This window comes from Hevea brasiliensis, chromosome 16, assembly GCF_030052815.1.
Source record: "Hevea brasiliensis isolate MT/VB/25A 57/8 chromosome 16, ASM3005281v1, whole genome shotgun sequence".
NCBI lineage: Eukaryota > Viridiplantae > Streptophyta > Magnoliopsida > Malpighiales > Euphorbiaceae > Hevea > Hevea brasiliensis.
Window position 1 is genome coordinate 56,244,585 of NC_079508.1, and position 19,938 is coordinate 56,264,522.

At 33.1% G+C, this 19,938-nt stretch overlaps 4 protein-coding genes, 1 non-coding gene and 1 pseudogene across 5 annotated transcripts; 4 read left to right on the top strand and 2 right to left on the bottom strand.

Moving 5' to 3' along the window:
- Positions 1 to 2,187: 2,187 nt before the first annotated feature.
- On the bottom strand, positions 2,188 to 5,785 carry LOC110646149 (serine/threonine-protein phosphatase PP1 isozyme 2). The gene is made up of 3 exons (XM_021799495.2): positions 5,262 to 5,785; positions 2,667 to 3,226; positions 2,188 to 2,577 (listed from the first exon to the last, which is right to left on the bottom strand). Exons 1-3 carry the CDS (start codon positions 5,467 to 5,469, stop codon positions 2,404 to 2,406), a joined length of 942 nt encoding a protein of 313 aa, XP_021655187.1. The 5' UTR covers positions 5,470 to 5,785; the 3' UTR covers positions 2,188 to 2,403.
- Positions 5,786 to 6,116: 331 nt separating this feature from the next.
- Positions 6,117 to 7,047, top strand: LOC110646143 (metal tolerance protein B-like; annotated as a pseudogene).
- An 817-nt stretch (positions 7,048 to 7,864) lies between these two features.
- Positions 7,865 to 10,218, bottom strand: LOC110646144 (ras-related protein Rab11C). Its single transcript, XM_021799491.2, has 3 exons — positions 10,055 to 10,218; positions 9,748 to 9,958; positions 7,865 to 8,729 (listed from the first exon to the last, which is right to left on the bottom strand). Exons 2-3 carry the CDS (start codon positions 9,910 to 9,912, stop codon positions 8,244 to 8,246), a joined length of 651 nt encoding a protein of 216 aa, XP_021655183.1. The 5' UTR covers positions 9,913 to 9,958; positions 10,055 to 10,218; the 3' UTR covers positions 7,865 to 8,243.
- Positions 10,219 to 11,792: 1,574 nt separating this feature from the next.
- Positions 11,793 to 14,410, top strand: LOC110644337 (uncharacterized). Its single transcript, XM_021797046.2, has 4 exons — positions 11,793 to 12,009; positions 12,310 to 12,415; positions 13,829 to 13,954; positions 14,133 to 14,410. The coding sequence occupies exons 1-3, from the start codon at positions 11,898 to 11,900 to the stop codon at positions 13,905 to 13,907; spliced, it is 297 nt and encodes a 98-aa protein (XP_021652738.1). The 5' UTR covers positions 11,793 to 11,897; the 3' UTR covers positions 13,908 to 13,954; positions 14,133 to 14,410.
- A 1,060-nt stretch (positions 14,411 to 15,470) lies between these two features.
- LOC110644313 (protein THYLAKOID ASSEMBLY 8-like, chloroplastic) lies at positions 15,471 to 17,511 on the top strand. Its single transcript, XM_021797022.2, has 3 exons — positions 15,471 to 16,006; positions 16,500 to 16,890; positions 17,178 to 17,511. The coding sequence occupies exons 1-2, from the start codon at positions 15,626 to 15,628 to the stop codon at positions 16,887 to 16,889; spliced, it is 771 nt and encodes a 256-aa protein (XP_021652714.2). The 5' UTR covers positions 15,471 to 15,625; the 3' UTR covers position 16,890; positions 17,178 to 17,511.
- Positions 17,512 to 18,950: 1,439 nt separating this feature from the next.
- On the top strand, positions 18,951 to 19,032 carry TRNAS-AGA (transfer RNA serine (anticodon AGA)). The gene has a single exon. It is a non-coding gene; the product is annotated as a tRNA-Ser (tRNA).
- The last annotated feature ends 906 nt before the right edge of the window (positions 19,033 to 19,938 follow it).

Genomic DNA, 19,938 nt, shown 5'->3' on the forward strand with positions numbered 1-19,938 from the left:
GAATACAATCATCAAAAGGTTCAAGGTAAAATGGTGGGATTCATTTAATGTCCCGGAAGTAATTACAAACCAAGGAGTAAAAACCTGGCTTAAGGGAAAAAACCTTTTGCCACCAACTCCTATACAAAACTTTTCAAATCAATTATTTTTGGCTCAAAGATCACATGCCATGGCAAGATTAGCAGGAGCTAAAAATGATGAAGAATATTTTGCAATAATAGAACAATTATTGCAAAACAGAACTAATTCTTCTGCAGCCAATTCTGATTCAGAACCCATCATAGACTTGGGAGATGATGATGAAGAAGGTTGTGGTACCTCTTCACAAATACAAAATTTGTTATAAAAAAAAAAAGAAAAGAAAAGAAAAGAAAAGACCGGCAAAAGAAATTTATGGCGGCAAAATTATCCATTTTCTCTTCATTTTCCTTTATTTTGTAATCACTTTTACTTTTGTAATATTCTCTTTTCCTTTATTTCAAAACCAGACAGGACACTGTTCACCTGTCATATCTTGTACTGTTCACTTTTTACTGTTCGCATGTGAAGAAGACAAAAGGCACTGTTCACACGTGAAGGCATCAAGTGGTAGACACTGTTCAAAACTTACAAAATTACAAAACTGCCCCTGGACACTTCTATAAAAGGGGGCACCTATCCAAGGCAAAGGGAAGCCACTTCAAACCATTCTTCAAGTCTCTTGAGCCCAAGCTTCTCCCCTTCAAGCTTCTGAAGCCGAGAGAATCCGAAGAAGGTTCTGAAGGAGTTTCACCCCGAGGTGAAAAAATGAGCAAGAAGGTTAATTCACTTCCCAACCTACCCTACCTCTACCTCACCTACAAACCTACAAACCCTGTAACTTCCTTGTAGTAGATCTTAGGAAGCTCATGTGTTGAGCAACATTTGTAAGTCCTACCCGGAATTACATCTCCAAAACCTTTGTATAAATCTTACAAAAATTTATAAAGTTTTGAAGTAAGTTTTTCTTCAATTCTTTTCTTACAAAATTACAAATATTTCTTTCTTTTGCATATGATCGGTTCAAACTCCTGATCTGCATAAATATACGTATATATGTTCATAACGGACTGGCTTTGCCGCCTATTGAATATATACATGCATATTCATATTTAAATTTCAAGTTTAATTTTATTTTTGTTAAATATATATATTCTTAACGGACTGGCTCTGCCGCCTATAGAATATATATATTTCTTTAATTTACAAATTTCATTTTCATTTCTGAAGATTTCCCTTTCTTGTGCATTTTGTTTATTTCTTTAATTATTTATATATTGTTCAAGATCTAGATTGTTGCTTCTTTCCTGTTAGCTCATCCCCCTTTCGATCCCGGTGCGTCCTTATATATATATATATATATTAATTGTTTAATTTTATTAATTAATGATTATTAGGTTCAAACCAAAGTCAAAATTAGATCAAATAATTTGAAAATCAAGTCTAAATTAAAAAAAATCAATTAAAAATTAAAACCAAGCAGTTTGAACCGAATCAAATCGAAATAGAACGATTCGATTCGATTTTTTTATCAATTTTAATTCGATTCGGTTTCTAAAACATGTAATTCGATTTTCATAATTTAATTCGATTCGAATCGAATACTCACCCCTATTGGTAAATATAAAATATCAATATATCTTATGTGAAAGCATTTCAGAATATAATATTTCTCCCAATCCTTGGCAGCCAGTAACACTCTAACTTTTTTCATCCTAGTTAGACTAACCAAATTTTTTAGCAAGATATGAAGTTATTGCTATTTCATGCCAACACTGATTACAATTAACACACCGCCACAACTATTTTAGCAATGGTGGATATAGCAGTAGGAAACAACAGATTGGTGTTTTTGTTGATTCATGGTTCAAACACTGGTCTTTATTTATTTATCACACTTGTGAGCTGTGACATTCATGAAGAAGGTTGATGCATGTCCTTCCATGGTACATGTGGAACTTAATATGGTGTTGGTGGTGGATGTTGATGAGAGGGTGGCGTTTGAGCGGGTGAACCTCAGGGAGGTGTATATCCATGAAAAGGTGGTGGCGTTCAGCCTGGCGGACCTATAGATGGCAGCGTTAAGCTAGGTAACATTTTCCTGTTCTATTTGTACTGATTTGAAATTGATCGATGCTTTTTTTTTTTAAAAAAAAAACTCTTAGAAAATAAAGTGGAATATTAAGCAATACAACAAATAAAGACGAGCAAACAAGCACAAGATATAAGATCAGCACAATCCTAATACATGGGAGATGTTTTCTATGTCATTACATAGAAAAGGAGATGCTTTAAGTTTTCAAAAATTATATAAAAAAAAAATCCATAGCATAAAACTTATGTTAGCAATTTGTAAGCAGGAATAAGGATAGCACATTGTCCTTTTCACATGAATTTGGACTTTCTATCTGCAGGCTTAAGTATTTGGAAAGAGCACATTAAGGTTTCATCAACACTCATCATTGCACCAGCATTATCAAATTCACCGCAATAGTTGGGAGCAGAAAAAATTGTAACAAGCTGCCTGTCCGCGAAGAATTCATATCCATCCTCAACAACCTGAAAAAGAAAAAGGGTAAAAAAAGAAGGGGGTGCACTGGTAAACTGAATGAGCTGCAAGAGTGACAAAAGACACAAGTTTCACCAACCTGATGGGCACGACAGACAAGATCCATATCGTTATTCATTAAGAATTCTGACACTTTATCTGACCCAAAGGTGTATGAGACCCCTCGATCGTTCATTCCCCAGCCTTTAACATCCCTACTAGGATCAGACCAAAGTAAATCACAAAGCAACCCAGAATCTGGAACATCAGTTGGACGGGGTAAGTTTCTAATTTGATCCAAACTTGTTAAATCAGGGGATAGCCCTCCGTGCATACACAATATTTTGTCGTCTATAAGAGCAGCAACAGGAAGACAGTTGAAACATTCAGTAAAGTTTCTCCAAAGTTTCACATTGAACCGACGTTTGCATTCATCATAAAATCCATAAATTCGATTAATAGACGCAGACTCATGATTTCCTCTTAAAAGAAAGAAGTTCTCAGGGTACTTGATTTTGTAGGCAAGCAAAAGGCATATTGTTTCCAAACTCTGCTTGCCACGGTCTACATAATCGCCCAGGAATAAATAATTAGCACTAGGAGGAAAACCCCCATATTCAAAAAGCCTCAAAAGATCAGAATATTGCCCATGAATGTCACCTGGAAATCCAAAGAAAAATAACCATAAAGGTTAAGGAAAACACCACTTGAAGGACAAGAATAAAAAATAATAATAATAACAGAATTCTCTTCATATATGCAAAAGGTGAGATTAAAAGGGCATTGCAGCTAAAGAGTCAAGCCATGCATAATTATTATGATTAGTCTAAATTACACCTGACGCTAAATAGTTGCTCAATTTAGGTGAAGTTGTAACAGCAATACAAAGTCACAGCTAATGCATGAAGCAGCAATATTCTAAAAATGCACTGGAAAATCTACTTTTAAGCCACGAAATCAGGGATGGTTTGCAAATTAAACATCAATGATTTCCTGATATTTCCTTCCTCACACCTGCACAGCAATGGTGGTTCCACCCAAACCCAAAGGGTAAATGTTTTGACAATTTAGACGGTAGCATAATTCTAGACTTGATTCTTTGACAATTTTAAAGTATGTTGTCAATCCCACCACATATATTGTTCTAATGTAGTCTGAAAGCCAACAACCTACGCTAATAAGAGTGAGCGAATGTGAAATTTGATAAGGCTTTTCAAGAATTTGTACGAGTCAATTCTCTCAGCACATATCCCATATATTTTATGCCATGCCTCCTGCTTCTGTCTTCATTCTATTGCTATGATAGACACCAATTTCCACAAAACAAGCTTTAACCACATAATTGACATGATAAATTGACAGAACTGAGATCATCAGGAACCAGAATCACATTACCAAAACAAAGGAAAAACTCAAGGTAGCTGCAGTAGCACAAGCCAGTCAACAATAAATATTTGTCCATAAGGGAACCCTGCTCACTTAAAAAATTTTGAACCACCGCTTACAGTTTCAACACTTCAAAATCACCTCATACAACCAGCAAGATATCTTAACTTGAACTGAAAATTGCTAATAGTAATACATACAATTGACCAGCCCAAATGTGATATTGATCTAAAGAATAAATTATGATGGATAGCAAGAACAAAACTTTCAAGCAAAGAAATAGGCATAATATATTTGGGAGATTATAGCAAAATCTAATTGGGAAGGAATAAAAAAACAACTGTCTACTAAAAAATAAAGACATGCTAATCATATTAACAATACACATTAGCTAGTTTGACAAACTTGTTACACAATAACCCAGATCACAGGAACAGTAAACAGCTGAACCACAGCTAGTTCATATTCATCATGCCATCATTTATACAGAAATTTAATAAAACACACTGAAAACAGCAAATGCTTTGGTAAATAAGTAAAGGAAAGAGTTAAATACTGATACAGAAAAACATTCTCAAAGATAGTACCATCTTTAATGTCTCTCATGTCTCTCACCTCATGCATATGAAGACTCTCCTAAGCAGATCGTTAAGTGGCATTGAATAGAGATTCTCTATCCCTATTCTATTCAATGCTTGTTTCCGTCTCTACCCAATTCCATTCTTTATATAATTTTCTCTACATCATTGGCCTTTGAGACTTAGTAATCAATAAATTAACACCCTGAAACATAGAAAAAGCCATTACTCGGTTATGGTCCCATCCGAGGAGGGCTATGAACAGAACTCCAGTTGAATTCTTACCCTTGGCATTTTTGCATTAATCATGCTTAAAACCAACAGCTTGTCAGTTGCAGTCCGAGACTCTTATAATTGCATTAGTCAAGATTTTAACACCCATAGGATCTAATGACCAGTACTTGACCCATTTAATTGCCATTGTGGATACAAAGTTTTGGATTTCCCTTGAACACATATAATATTACCCTCAATAATTGCTATAATTGACCACAAAAATATATATAATGCCAATGACCTCTCCATTAATCACACCATGGATCCCTAGCTTCTCGAATCGAAAACTAATCATCTTCCAATCCCAAAAACTCAAATTTTCGCGAAATAGCAAACTCCAACTTGAGGCAGCAATGAGAAAGGCGTCACTTTTTATCTATATGCAATAACTCTACTCCATCTAATCTCTCCCAAACAAGAAATAGAGAAGTGAAAAGGGAAAAATAAGCAAGTACCACAGATCTTGATGGGGGCCTCGAGCTCGAGAAGATTGGGCTGTTGAAGAAAGATTTGTCCAGATACAGAACAGAGTTGGCGGATCTCAATCTCAGTTAGCTGAACCTGCTGCTGTTTGGCTGCTCTTGTTTGCCTAAAATCCAATAAACGACTGATAATATCGTCCAAGATCGCAGAGTCGATGGAGGGGTGGGCTTGGTGAGCCATTGAAAGCGATCTCAATCTATCTTAGAAATTGAAGAAATGACAGGAAGAACACAGGATGTGGGTTTCCTCGAGTATACTTTTTTCTTGATTTTGAATTGAGTTGTTGGTGGAGTGAAAGAGTGGAGGAGAGAATGTGAGGGTGGTTTCTTTCTGTATTTTTTGGCTTTGAGTGGCATTAAAATAAAGATAAAAAAAAATATGGTAATTTCAAAGTCTGATGTGGCGGAGAAGCCTATATCTATGAATCTATTCCTATTCGACGGAGTCGACTAAAGCCTAATCTTGCACACCTCACAGGACCGACGGACAGTTGCAAATTTACTCTGAAAGATGAATTACATCAATTTTTCAGAAAAAAAAAAAAAAAACTATTTATTGATTTCATTTCAATGGAATTAATTAATTACTTTTATATTTAAAAAATCTATTTATTTTTTATTTACGAATTATTTAATCTTTTTTTCAGTTAATAAATTATTTAGTTTTTCATATTATTTTAAAATAAATTTTTTATTAATTTAATTATTTAATTATAATACAACATAATTTAAATTTATCAACTATTAATTCCTTATTTACGAGGTGAACTGTTATTAGTAAATTACAAACCCTAATGTGTCACCTAATTCCTCCAGAAGCCATGACACCAAGCATTTGGATTTTGTCGCCTTGAAGTTTAGGCACTCTTCCATCTGTGCAGCTTATATGGGTGATCTCCAGAATCTTATTTTATGAAGCAATCAACAGAATTCTCACAAAAATTCAGAGGTAAGTGGAGGACTCATGTTTGCAATTGCAGCCTTTGGATTCATTATTAATTTCATCATGGTAATATTGTTGGGTCATGATCACTCTCATCATGCTTGCCATGATCACATTCACAAATCCTAAGGGTGAGGAGTTATATGCCGTAAATGAAGGACTAAGCTGGTACCAAGTTCTCCAGCTAAATGAAAAATATTGAAGGGCTTACCTACATGTCATGGCTGATCTAATTCAATCTGTTGGGGTGATGGTTGCTCCAACAATTATATGGGCAAAACCTGATTGCTTGGTGGTTGATCTGATTTGTACTCTTGTCTTCTCTGCTTTTGTTGTATTTTCAACCATTAGCATACTAACGGAGAAAACTCCTCATGAGATCAATGTTCACATGGTAGAAAGTGGTCTAAAGTGTATAAAAGGAGTACAAGATATTCATGATCTGCATCTATGGGCCATCACAATAGGGAAGCTAGTGTTGTCTTGCCATGTAGTAGCTGAGCCTGGAGCCAGCTCTACTGAAGTACTCAACAGGATTAGGGACTACTGTGAAAAAACATACAAGATTCATCATGTAACTGTGCAAATTGAGCACTAGCTTACAGATTTCTAAAACAGAACTATTCTTCACTTTTCATTTTCATTTTTGGTGCATTTGTGGATTGAAAGTGTATTAATTATGGCAGATGCAGGGGCTCTTGTAGCAAAACCCGGTGAGCTGTTTGATTCCCTTCTTAAATCAGCTCCCATAGGCTTTCCTCCTGGGTTTCTCTGTTCAGGGTGATTTGATTTACAAAGATCTGACTTTTTAACTCTTCTAATTTGCTATATGCTTTATTATTCAGACCTTGCTTGATTCCCCAGTTGCCTATCTGTAAAGGAATTTTGTATAGAACGTGGAGTTTCTCCACAACATTCAGCTGCAAATGTCAAACCCTTTCTAGAAGCAAGTCCTTAATAAATCATGAAAAATATGTTTTCTCGCCGTCCAACTTTCATATGTGCTGCCAAAGAAGGCGACCAGTTTGCTTGATCTCAATCCTTTCACATTAACCAAACATGTTAAATAATACTTAATACTCTTGATTAAAAAAAAAAAACCCATTAAGGCCTTGACATGGCATGGGCACTTGTGCAATGCCGCTTATCATTTGAATTTGAGCACCTAACTAATAAAGATTCGACACAAAATGGGATGGGTATTGATTCTTGGTAAATTTGCAACATTATAGCTGATTTATTTGCTCAGCCAGCAGAGTGCCTTCTCTGAGGTTATCTTAGCTCATAGAAGCATTTCCCTTCCATCAAATTTTCCACCATATTTTTTCAAAGACAGTACGCAAATTGCATGAACTTGTTGACAAACATGATAAACTAAAACAATAACTTTACCATTTTCTTGTCAAAACATTCAAAAACAACATATTTTCCCTTATCATGACAGAAATAAACAGATTAAGCTCTGCTCATTGAGAATCCACTTTGAACTTTTCCACTCAAAACAAGAGTCAAAACTCAGTAAGTTGTTTATGTACAGAATAGAACCTACGGAATATGTCAAAGTCTTCTCGTAGTGTACAAGGGATTGTTCGAAAACAAGTAATTGCATGAGAAAAATGGCGGTTAAGCAATCTTTGAAAAAACAAGTCACAAGGGTAAGAAGCTTTTATTGCAAGTTTGGAAGTAGCTCAACAAACAATAACCAAAACGAGTACTAAAAGCTGCCCTATTATGGTTCTGCACCACTATGATTTCACTCTACATCCCTGCTATCAGTCAGTTCCACCTTTTGATCAACATACAAGAAATAAACACAGAGAGAACAGACCATCCTGAAATTCTAACAGCACTGACTTTTGTTTCAATTTCACAAACTCATTCAAGTAAAAAGACGAGTAATCTACATGTCTCCCTCTCTCAGCCAAAAATTGAAAAAGAAACTTTTTTCAAAGAAATGTCAAAAAAATAAAAAGACTACTTGCTAGCAATGCTTTCCTTCCTCAAATATGGCATTAAGTAGAGCAGCAACCTCTCTTTGTATTCCCCGAGGTATCAGCAACGTTAATAGTGGTCCCTTGACCAGGAAGTGTAGAACTGCCAGCTGCTTCCTGTGCTGCCAATGCCTTTTTGCTAATTATGTGGTAGATCTCCGTCAATATGGTTTGGAATGCCTTCTCAATATTGGTTGCTTCCAGTGCTGATGTCTCAAGAAATGAGAGACCTTCCCTCTCTGCCAAGCTCTGACCATCTTCCTCTGCAACAGCTCTTAGATGATTCAAGTCAGACTTATTTCCGGCCATCATAATGACAATGTTAGAGTCTGCATGGTCCCTCAATTCACGCAGCCACCTTTGTACATTGTCAAAAGTTTGCCTCTTGGTTATGTCATAAACGAGAAGGGCACCAACAGCTCCTCTATAATATGCACTAGTAATAGCTCGGTACCGCTCCTGACCTGCTGTATCCCAAATCTGTGCCTTTACTGTCTTTCCATCCACCTGTAACAGAAAAATATATATATATAAGAATAGAAAAAGAAAAAAAAACTGCATCAAATCCATATCCAATAAATTGCAAAATATAAAAATTACAGATCAAAGCATGGTGGCACAAATCTGAACAACATAGATGAAACCCACTTCCACCATAAGTACTCACCACCTAGTACATATCTTGATACCCACATGCAAGGTGTCACTCATCCAGATCATTAATGGATATTTGTTTTGACAGAATAATATTCCATATAGCACTCATATTACAATAAAGAACTAAGTAATTAATTTATAAATTGCCAATATCACTTTGTAAAATTCCATTTAGTCTCTAGATCCCAGTAGTTCATGATCCTGAGAACAAAGTTGGCCAATTGATAAAATATTACTCAATAGCACTTGATAAACCAACTAAGTTCCACATGAGAATATCCTAAAGATCCAAATCTTGCAGAGATCCCTGTACAACAGTTATGGACTGAAGCATTTCAGGGAAAAGAATGCATTAGTTATTAAAAAAATTAGCTAATGATATTTCATTGCAAAGAGACCAGTAGAAAACTTCATAAAAATATGCATCTCCCAAATGAAACTGTTATCAGTATAACCTCTCTCTTACAGTATAGAACTCCACAATCCTGACCTTCAATTAAGGCCTGTTATTTGCAGAATCAGAAGAAATAATTTCTCCCACACACAACTATCTCATAGTTAACTCCATTGTGCCACCGGTTCAGAGGTCACTTCATCGCCGTCCCAATACCAATAGCCAATCTATCAGTACAAAACAATACAGATACCTGCAAATATATTCATCCTTCTTGTCTAAAAGTGACTACCAAGTCCCAATCAACAATTACATATAAGAAATTTCACTTCCATTATCACACTAATAATCATCAAATAGTCCGTTAACCGATGAACAAAACAACGTTTCAGAAGCCAGTAGAAAGAACAGATCGTCTTAGAAATGCAGATAACAAAGAAAGACAAAGGATAGAGAGAAAGATTGGATGACCACCTGAAGAGTTCTAGTGGCGAACTCGACACCAATAGTGGATTTGGATTCCAAACAGAATTCGTTTCTAGTAAACCTGGAAAGGATATTAGATTTTCCCACACCAGAGTCTCCAATCAGCACGATCTTGAACAGATAGTCATACTCATGATCTACTCTATGCGCCATACTCTAGTCTCCTCCTTCCTCTCCTCTCTCCTCAGATCTCTCTAACCTGTCAGATCCAAACACACGCATAGGGAGAAATATATAAGAAATCATGAACAGGCCCGTAGAGAAATCAAAGAGGAGGAGCAAAGCAGAAACTTACCCTAAGGCGAATAGATCGAGAAAAGAAAATTTTTCTCGAGGTTTTTGGACTGAAGAACTTTCTATGGGAAACAAAATTGGGAGAATTTCCCCCTTTTTTCAGGAAAAATAAGAACGATGATTGAGGGAAAGGGTTTAAATATGCGGGTTCCGCCTTTTCCTGGGGGGAGGGGACAATTGTGCGCGTGTTAGGTTAAAACGACGTCGTTTAATTGGAAGCGACAAAATTTTCGGTGATGTGCGCGCGCGTAAGAGTTACGAACGGCGTCGTGTTGCTGATAGGGACAAAAAGATTTGGCGAGGTCAGAAAGAATGAGATGGCAACTGACAGTGGCAGGCTGGCAGGTGGAAGCAGTGGGAATGTTCAGTGATATTATAGGCTGGAATATAGAATAACTAAACCATTTTTTCATATATATATATATATGTATAATTTTGTGTTAAAAATTTATAAGAATTGTTTATCGAAAATCATTATAAATGTTGTGAATAAAGATTTTATAAATTTATATGTATGTACTCGTAGAAAGGACTCAATAACCAGAGATATTATATGACGATGGTGATGATGATGGTATGATGGTGCTATGAAGCACATTACCGTTTGGTTATTGGGTATCAAGTGTTGGTGATTAACCAAATCATCAAATCCAATAATTTAAGTGGAAGATACTAAAATTGTTGGTGTGAGTAGGACCATTACAAGCCACTCGTTTTATATTTCATATGGCACCACTGCTACAAGCACAAGCATGTTCTGCGCTTCTCAAAGGTTACATTTCAGCCCATTGGATAAGAGATTTGACCTCCACATATAGTGGTCATCATTAACACTAAAAAGCTTATTGTGTGTCATTTGTGATTCCCTTAATATATATTTTTTTTTCTTTTAATTTTAAATATTGAAAATATATAAAAATATATGATTGGAGGTGGCTAGTTCATTTTAAAATAAATTTTTATAAAATTCGTTCCAAATATATATACATATTAAACAATAAATGGTCGCATAAAAATATATTTTTGAAGAAAATATTATACAATTAATTACTATATATTTTTAATTTATTAAGAATATATTAAAAAAATTAATTATTTTAGTATTCAGACAATTAATAATTTAATTCATTTAAAAATAATTGAACTAAAATCATTAAATTGAATGAGTTATGCAAATATTTTATTTACTTTAAATTTATTTACTAATAATATATTCATGAAATAGTTTATTAAAATAATTTAATTAAGATTCTCATTAATTGAATCATTAAATTCATATTTAATTAATTGAACTAAAATCATTAAATTGGATGAGATGGGGAAAAAAAATAGAAACATTTGTCTTAGCTTTGAAATTATAATAGATAGGTATTTATGTATAGAGATCCAATGAATTTAATATATATGTTTATGCACAACACTATTAATATAGTATTAATAATCGAGGTCATAAATATATGTGGCATTTTTTTTTTAAATAAGCATCAAGAATTTATATTTATATTTTTACAAAAAAGATAAAATTCTAATTTTACAAAATTATAATTATTTTTAAATAATAATATGGATTTTTTATATTTTGTTGTAAATTTCCTTTATTAAGGAACTATCTGGTCTGGGACTATTCATTTCCAATCCAGGGCTTGGAAAACCGAGGCATGTGAACCAAACAGTATCTAAGATTCCAGAGAGCGCGTGAAAGTCACTGCCGCAAACAAATCCAATAAATTGATTTGTCACCAGGGAAAAGAAAAGGAACCGAAACTCTCCTCTATTTGCGGTTTCTCACATCGCTATTGATTCGTGTCAAAAAGATAAAAGTCTTTGGTAGAAGAAGAAGAAACATGAGGAAGGAAGATACAGTGAAGCTGATCAGCGCGGAGGGGTTCGAGTTCGTCATCGACAAGGAAGCGGCCATGGTTTCCCAGACCATCCGCAACATGCTCACCTCTCCAGGTCCCTCTCTTTCTCTCGCTTTCTCAAGTTTTTCAGGTTTCTGTTTTGATCCGTTGCATGATATTACTCTTTCTGGTGGGTTTGGATTAATTAAGGGTGTGCTTTAGTTAATTGAGGATGATTAGTATTTCTGGCTTAAATTCTGCTTTGTTTTCGTTAATTCTTACAAAATCACTGCCGAATTTAAGAGTTTCCATACTTTTTGTTTTTGGATTTAATTTATGGGTTTGCAAGCAACTAAAATGAGGTTTCTCAAGGTGGGTTGTATATATATATATATATATATATAATTTGTGGCAGGTAGTTTCGCTGAGACGCAGCATGGAGAAGTGAGATTTCCGGAAATAAGCACCACCATTTTAGAGAAAATTTGCCAATATTTCTACTGGTCCCTTCAATATGCCAAGTTTTGTTCTCTTCCTTATCTTTCTATCGTTTGATTATTTTACTGTGTCATCTTAATTTGTGGTTCAATTTAAGTTTACTTGCTTCAAAAGCTTGGATTTAGTCAATATCGTATCGTGCCTAACTGTTTTGTTTTGGCTGCAAACACGAAACGCCTATCAGGTTGAAATATTTGATTAGATGGCAAACTTTTGTTGTGTTTTGAGCAATTTACTATGCTAATTACCTTATATTGATGCTTATGTTTCGTAAGTACAGTGTTGAGTTTTGGCTTTGAAAACTTGTTATGTACTACTTATCATGCTTCTCTCTCTTTTTTTCTTTTGGGGTGTGTGTGTGTGTGGAACAGAGGGGATAGAAAAAGAAACTTTTGTTAATCTCTCCCTACATGCTTGTGAGGCCATTTTTTTGTATCCTCCAGGGAAGCAATATTTAGTTGGTTTTGTTAGTTTTATTACCTCTTTGATCATTTTCATATTTTAATTTTTGATGGAATGTTCAATAAACTTGTTTTGCATAAACTTCTCCTCTTAATATTTTGGTTTGGTCAGGAGAATGAGGATATAGCAATCCCTTCTGTTTGGTTTGGTGGTGAAGTGGGTTATTGGAGGTCTCTGGAAATACTTATTTTGCCAAAATGAAATGGTTTGCATCTCTACTGATTAAAAGTGTTCGGTCTTTGGTCCCAAGATTTAGAAAGACAGAGGTTTGCATCATATATGTATGCATCTCTTTTGTTTGAAAATTATTATTCTGGGAATTAAGGCTTCCTCCTAAATCATAATTTAGTTTTGTTCACATTCAGTTCTGTAGTCTGGACATTGTACAATATTTTATGTGCTTATTGTGCTTCTATAGATCCCTCTAGTCTGTTTACCTGTCGTCCTCCTATCATAATTGTGAAGTTTTAACTCTCTACATTTTGTTCTCCCTCTCTTTATAGTTTTCTTCCTTGGATTTGTGAGCTGAAAATTTCACCTGCTTCTTTTTGGCAGTTATATGAGCTTCATGTGGGGCCTCAGTTCTTCTTTCTAATATATTTTAGTATATTCTAAATAATGAAATGGTCTGTTTAATCCATGCCACTTGGTGGGTGGTTGATTTGGTTTTATTTACGTTTGTTATTTATTTATTTTTTTCAAATGCTGCTAAAGATAATGGTTGGGAGGTCATGCTAGTTGTGAAGCTGCATTGAAGATTAGTAATTGAGATCTTTGGTTTTCAGCATGAATCTCCTGTTTAAAAAGACTCATTGATGTTATTGTTTGTTTAGACCTTTCCCTTTTATGTATCTACAAGTTGAAGGTTTGACTAAATCTAACTATTGGTTTTAAGTTTTAACTAATCGAGGTCCTGGCTTCTTATTCTTGTATTTTTCTCCTCTATTGACATGAAATTGCTGCTCTTCTGTCAGGGGAAAGGAGACTGAATTCCATATTGAACCTGAACTGACTCTGGAACTGATGATGGCTGCTAATTATCTCCATACTTGACCAAATTGTTTTGCTTGCTTCTTGGGTGGCAATTCTTAATTTAGACGGTAAGCCTACTGCTTATTATCACCTCCTTAGATACAGCATCTGTTATCTATTCCTTCTGACATTTCCTTTTTCTTCTCTCTCTCTCTCTCTCTCTTTTTTTTTTTTTTGGGGTATATTAAACTCTTGGGTTTGATTTTATCATAAAATGATTTTTTTGGAGTGGTCTATGCCAAACAGGGATATTAAAGGAGGACATTGTCTCCCGAGAAGACTTATAAGTCATAGGTTTTCTGTGCTTGTGTCATCACTGCTGTGGATTGGAATTGAGGGAGGCATGGCAAGGTCATTTTATTCATCAAACTTGTAATGTCATTGATGTAACTTTGAACGTATTTCGGAACCCATAGCAAATTGAACATGACTGAATGATGTGACTTAGCTATTATTAAGTATAAACTGCACAAAGTGTTTATCTTAACATACACTTTATTGAAAAAAAAAAAAGTCTTAACATACACTTGTTGTCCTTGAATTGGTATTTTCTGGTAGTTAAAAAAAAAAATTTATATTCTGATGGAAGCTTTGCTGCGATCAAAACTGTGTTTTCCTTATTTTGCTTGGATAGTTAAGGTAACGAGAGACGAATAATTGTAGAATAATGGTTTTTGTTACATTCTGTTCATTATCATGTACTTGGCTCTCTGGTTGTTATTGTTCAGCAGCATTTTTCCAATCATTCAAAAGGGATAATTATTAAAATAGCAAAAGATATATTAGAACAAGTCAGTTTTGATCAAGGTCCTAATGTTACAATTCCAACTCTAAATTTTAAAAAAAGAAAAAACTTCCAATTTTATTCCTAATAGAAAATTTTGGATTCATATTTTCACTATTTCTATGGAATTTTTGACAGTCGAATATTTTAAGAAGGAAACTATATATTATTTGGATAACTTAAATTCAAAATTAAAATTCGACCTGCCATCTAAAAAGATCTATGCGAAACTTGTATAATTACTTAAAAATGCAAACTAACTTTTTCGTAAAAGAAATATTGTTAAAAATCAGAGGACATTCGCATTAAAATTTTAAATGAGAAAAAAAAAATCAGTCTTAAAACTACACTCATTTTTATAATTAAGTTCTATTTTTTTCTTTATAAATAAATATTAATAGTTTAAAATTATTAAATACTCATTGAGAAATTATTACATGAATGATGTGATGCACCAAAATCAATAATAATAAAATACATAAATAAGTTTATTGCATGATTTGTTTTTTCTTTTTCAGTTACGGGAATAAAAACTAATTAAGCCATGTTTGCCAATATTGATTTTGTTAAGTTTATTTTTTAAAATAAATTATTGATATGTTTTATTGTTATTAGTGGCTTGCATCAACTTAGTTCTATGATATGATATTCTAGGGAAATATAATAATTTTCCATGTTCGCTCGTACTTGATTGCATTACCACGCCTTGACATAGATTTTTTTTTCTCCATCCAATCTTAAAATTTAAAAAACAAAAATTGGCTTTTTTTTTTTTTTAAATTCTTTAATTGAATTGAGCTCATTGCTAATGCCCGTGGCCCTGGCTTGCTTTTAACCAGTTCTTCTTATTCATCTCCAAACGCCATCGTTCGATTGAGTCTTCTTGTCTCCCTCGAGTACTCATCTGCCAAAATCTCTCCATGACATAAACCTAGTTCTCTCCTAGCAGAATCAAATGGCGATTCGCGCCTTTTCAAGATCAAGAATAGCAAAACTCAGTACAGTACTCCTTCAAAATCTACCAAATCAACCAATAAAGCAGAACCCATTACCTTCAAACCCCCAAATACCAGCGTCAGAATTGAATACATTATACAATCTCTCTTCTGGGTTGAGGCAATACCACGACGGGAGGCCGAGAGGACCCCTCTGGAGAGGCAAGAAGCTGATAGGAAAAGAAGCCCTTTTTGTAACTCAAGGATTAAAGAGGCTTAAAGATGACGAAGAGAAGCTTCAGAAGTTCATAAAAACCCATGTTTTGAGGCTGTTAAAAATGGACATGATTGCTGTCCTCACTGAGCTTGAGCGCCAAGAGGAGGTCTCCTTAGCTCTCAAGGTCTGGTCTTATTTATTTCTTCTTTTTACTTAAGATGTTTGTTTTTCTCTTTTATTGCTAAAGTTTATTTCTTTTGCTTTATTTTAGTGGTTTTCTTTTGTTGGATCTTTCTTAAATTTAGTTTTCATTCTTCTTCATCGCATCTTTAGTTTATAGGAAGATTCATTGATCTTCGGCAATCTTAATGGAGGTTCGAGGGCAGCATGGTTATGTCACAAATTGATGTTGCTTGTTTATTGTTTGATGTTATGCTTCAAAGAAATGTTGGCTCTTGGTCGTTGCTTCTTTAATTATGTAATTAACTTGATGTTATCAGAACAACTTTTTATTGTGAATTGAAAAGATATCCTTCATGAGCCAGGCCTTAATTAAGCTTCAAGATTGTTTCATTGTTGTCGAATTGCATTAAATTTAACCATGCAGATGCAGGATTATATATTGTTATGGCATTGATCATTTTACTTGTGTTATGCCCATCTCATCAAAATTTCAGATGTTTCAAGTCATTCAAAAGCAAGACTGGTATACGCCCGATGTCTATCTCTACAAGGACTTGGTCATTGCATTAACAAGAAGTGGAAAAATGGATGAAGCAATGAAGCTGTGGAAAACTATGAGAAATGAGAATTTGTTCCCAGATTCTCAAATGTACACAGAAGTCATTAGGGGCTTCTTGAGGGATGGCTCTCCTGCTGATGCAATGAATATATACGAGGACATGAAGAAGTCCCCAGATCCACCAGAGGAATTACCCTTTAGGATTTTGTTGAAGGGGCTTTTACCACACCCACTTCTTAGGAGCAGAGTGAAGCAAGATTATGAGGAGCTTTTCCCTGAAAAACATGTTTATGATCCTCCAGAAGAGATATTTGGCGTGTACTAATGTATGCATGAGGCATTATCTATATGTTCTTGGTATCACACTTTGTTTATGCTTGTTGGGAGATATTCATTAGCATGTTTGTGGCATCAGAGACGGCGTTGTAATAGGGGAGATATCAGTACATCATCCTCGAAAAATTACTTGAAGTGATCACTGAAAAGGAGTACATGGTGTGAATTATTGATTAACAAAAGATAACAGAGGAGACTTTGGATTACAGAATTGCTTTCATGTGTAATGCAAATATGATTCCCTTGTTTTGATTAATCCAAATTCATTTATTTGCAGGCAACAACTGATCCTTCTCTTTACTGAAGGACGTGGTCATATCTCAACCGCTTAAAGCTCATAACAAATGATAGGCGATTATGGCATTATGCACTATTTTAGAGCGAGGAAAGTCTTTAATGTTAGGATGCATCCCACATTGCCATGGTTTCAACTTTTAGAGCTTCAAGCTGTGGAGCTTTTTAATAATTTTCCCCTCTAAGGTGGAGCTGAAAGGTGGAGGATGGGGCATTCTTTGTTCTGATTGAACTTAAAACTGTGATATACCGAAAAATTTAAAATGGATTTCTTTGGAATTAATAAAGAGCTACTGCACTGCTGTTATGTCTTTAAATACCTTATCTGGCAGCTTCTTGTGGATTCTTTTCATGTTGGTTTTGATTGATGATTTACTAGTTCATTTGAACTTGCCAACATGTCCATATTAATCTTTTGAGCGTTTAAGAGAGAATTACTATTGGTGAGATACATTTAAACAATTTTGATTAGGGATATGAATCGAGCTAAATTTGGATTCTGCTGGCAAAAATTTTAAATTCAACTTTGATTTATATTCATAATAATTTATGAATTCAAGCTCAAGCTTGAGATCACTAGAATTTATTTATTTTGAGATTAGTAAACAAATTTATTTATATTTTTAATGGTAATTGAGTTCAGCTTGAATATGTTCCAAGTTGAGTTTCGAGTCCCCTTTTTACCAGTTGAATTACATTCAACTGGTATACTTATATTAATTAACTCAATTACTCTAAACATTTTTAAGCATAAATTTGCAAAATTTATATTCAGTCCAAACACTAATTGTTTAAAGGCAAAATTATTATTTATTTTTTGTATTAATGAAACTAATTATTTAATCTCCATATTTTAAAAAATATATTATTTTATTTTTATATTTTATTTTCACTAAATTTTTTTAGTTTAATCGTTAAATTTTTTATCATTCGATAAATTTTAATATTAGTCAAACTATTATTTAGTTTTTTTATTTTAATGAAATTAATTAGTTGATATTTATATTTTAAAAAATATTACTATTTAATTACTCTATTTTAGTTAAACTAATTAATTGATTTATATATTTTAAAACATAATATTTTAAAAAATATATCTAGATAAAAATGAAAATTTTGCTATGTATGACTAAATTTGAATTTACAACTTTTTTTTAAATTATTCAAATATTTTTACTCAATTCTCTATACATCATTTTTATATTTTTTCTATTAAAAAATAATTTTATTAAATTATCACCATAATTATTTAGAAATTTAAGAAAATTTACTGTCCTTTTATACGTAAACAATTTACACTATTTTTTTCATAAAAATAAAAATGATAGAGAAAAAGAAGGGGAAACGGTGTAAAATACATAGGAAAAATAAAAACTTAAAGAGAAACAAATAAAAAAAGATAATAAAGAAATAGGAAGGGAAATAGAAAGCGAGGCGTCAAGACAGTTTGAATATAAAAGAATAATTAAATAAGTTAAAAAGTTAATAAAATTAAGTTATAGAGATTGATTAATTAATTTTATTAAAATAAAAAAATAAATAATAATTTAATTAATATTAATATTATTGGCTAAAAAATTGATAAAAAAATTAAAATAAAAAAATTAAATAATATATTTTAGTAAGTAATTTTGTTAAAATACATGAAAGTAATTTTCTTTTTCTATTTTAAAAACTAGGTGGGCCTTTTATCTTTTGCAATGATGGTGTCATGTTTAGTATAAAGATATATATTATGTACTTACGTCACCATCAAGTGGGCGTGCCGGAGTGGTTATCGGGCATGACTAGAAATCATGTGGGCTCTGCCCGCGCAGGTTCGAATCCTGCCGCTCACGATTTTGTAGAGCTTTACTATTGTGCTGTTGGCTGATTATTTTTAGGACGAATAAACTACATGTTGTTGATAGCGCAAAACCTGTAGTTACAAACCTGTAAGACTAAATAATTATATATATTTTATATTTAAAAATACAATATATATATATATATATATTAAATTTATATAACATATATCAATTAATTATAATTTGAGAATTAGATTCATTAAAATAATAAATTTAGATGGAAAGACAATAAAATAAAATCTAAAAGAAGTAATCATTTCAAATTAAAAATATGCTTAAAATTATTATGCTCATTTAAATAATAATTAATGGTAAATTTAAACAAAAATACTATTGTGTTTATGAAATAAATTATAAGAGATACAATTATATTAAAATTGAAAATTAAAAAGATTGACATGTGATTTTTAATAAATTTAATTTATAAATTATTCTTATTTTTATTCTCTACTTTTTGGATGAAACTGGAATACACTAATAAAGGATTAAAAGTCCAAAATTTTATTTCTAATACCTAATCATGTAGAGAATGACCAAAATTAGCAATCAATTTGCCACGAAGTCAACTGCAAGTGAGCCGCCAAACCAATCAAGCACTTAGATGTTCTTAGGCATTAACCGAATGATTGCTTCCTCATTATGCTAATCCAATAATTGCACTAATTAAGTGGAATTTTGTTACAGTTCAAGAAACCCCACTTCTCATATTGGCTTAACCATGACAATTGACAAAGATCAGCAGCAACTTTATTCCCAAGAATAAATGGTGACGATAACTTATTTTATTATGGAAAAGTACCCATTTTTATGCAAAAAAAATTATTTTAAATTCATTTTCTTTAATTATAAAAAGAAGAATATATATAAAAGAGAATACATTAAAATGATTTACAATAA

Bases quoted from the DNA above. Each gene is read 5' to 3' on its own strand.
- LOC110646149 (XM_021799495.2), bottom strand. From the start codon at position 5,469: ATGGCTCACCAAGCCCACCCCTCCATCGACTCTGCGATCTTGGACGAT. The intron at 3,227-5,261 runs GTACTTGCTTAT...TTGGATTTCCAG, and splicing joins GGCCCCCATCAAGATCTGTG to GTGACATTCATGGGCAATAT. The intron at 2,578-2,666 runs GTTGGTGAAACT...TTTCTTTTTCAG, and splicing joins TTGTCTGTCGTGCCCATCAG to GTTGTTGAGGATGGATATGA.
- LOC110646144 (XM_021799491.2), bottom strand. From the start codon at position 9,912: ATGGCGCATAGAGTAGATCATGAGTATGACTATCTGTTCAAGATCGTG. The intron at 8,730-9,747 runs GTGGTCATCCAA...TTTCTGTTACAG, and splicing joins TCGCCACTAGAACTCTTCAG to GTGGATGGAAAGACAGTAAA.
- LOC110644337 (XM_021797046.2), top strand. From the start codon at position 11,898: ATGAGGAAGGAAGATACAGTGAAGCTGATCAGCGCGGAGGGGTTCGAG. The intron at 12,010-12,309 runs GTCCCTCTCTTT...AATTTGTGGCAG, and splicing joins CAACATGCTCACCTCTCCAG to GTAGTTTCGCTGAGACGCAG. The intron at 12,416-13,828 runs GTTTTGTTCTCT...CTCTTCTGTCAG, and splicing joins TGGTCCCTTCAATATGCCAA to GGGAAAGGAGACTGAATTCC.
- LOC110644313 (XM_021797022.2), top strand. From the start codon at position 15,626: ATGGCGATTCGCGCCTTTTCAAGATCAAGAATAGCAAAACTCAGTACA. The intron at 16,007-16,499 runs GTCTGGTCTTAT...TCAAAATTTCAG, and splicing joins AGGTCTCCTTAGCTCTCAAG to ATGTTTCAAGTCATTCAAAA.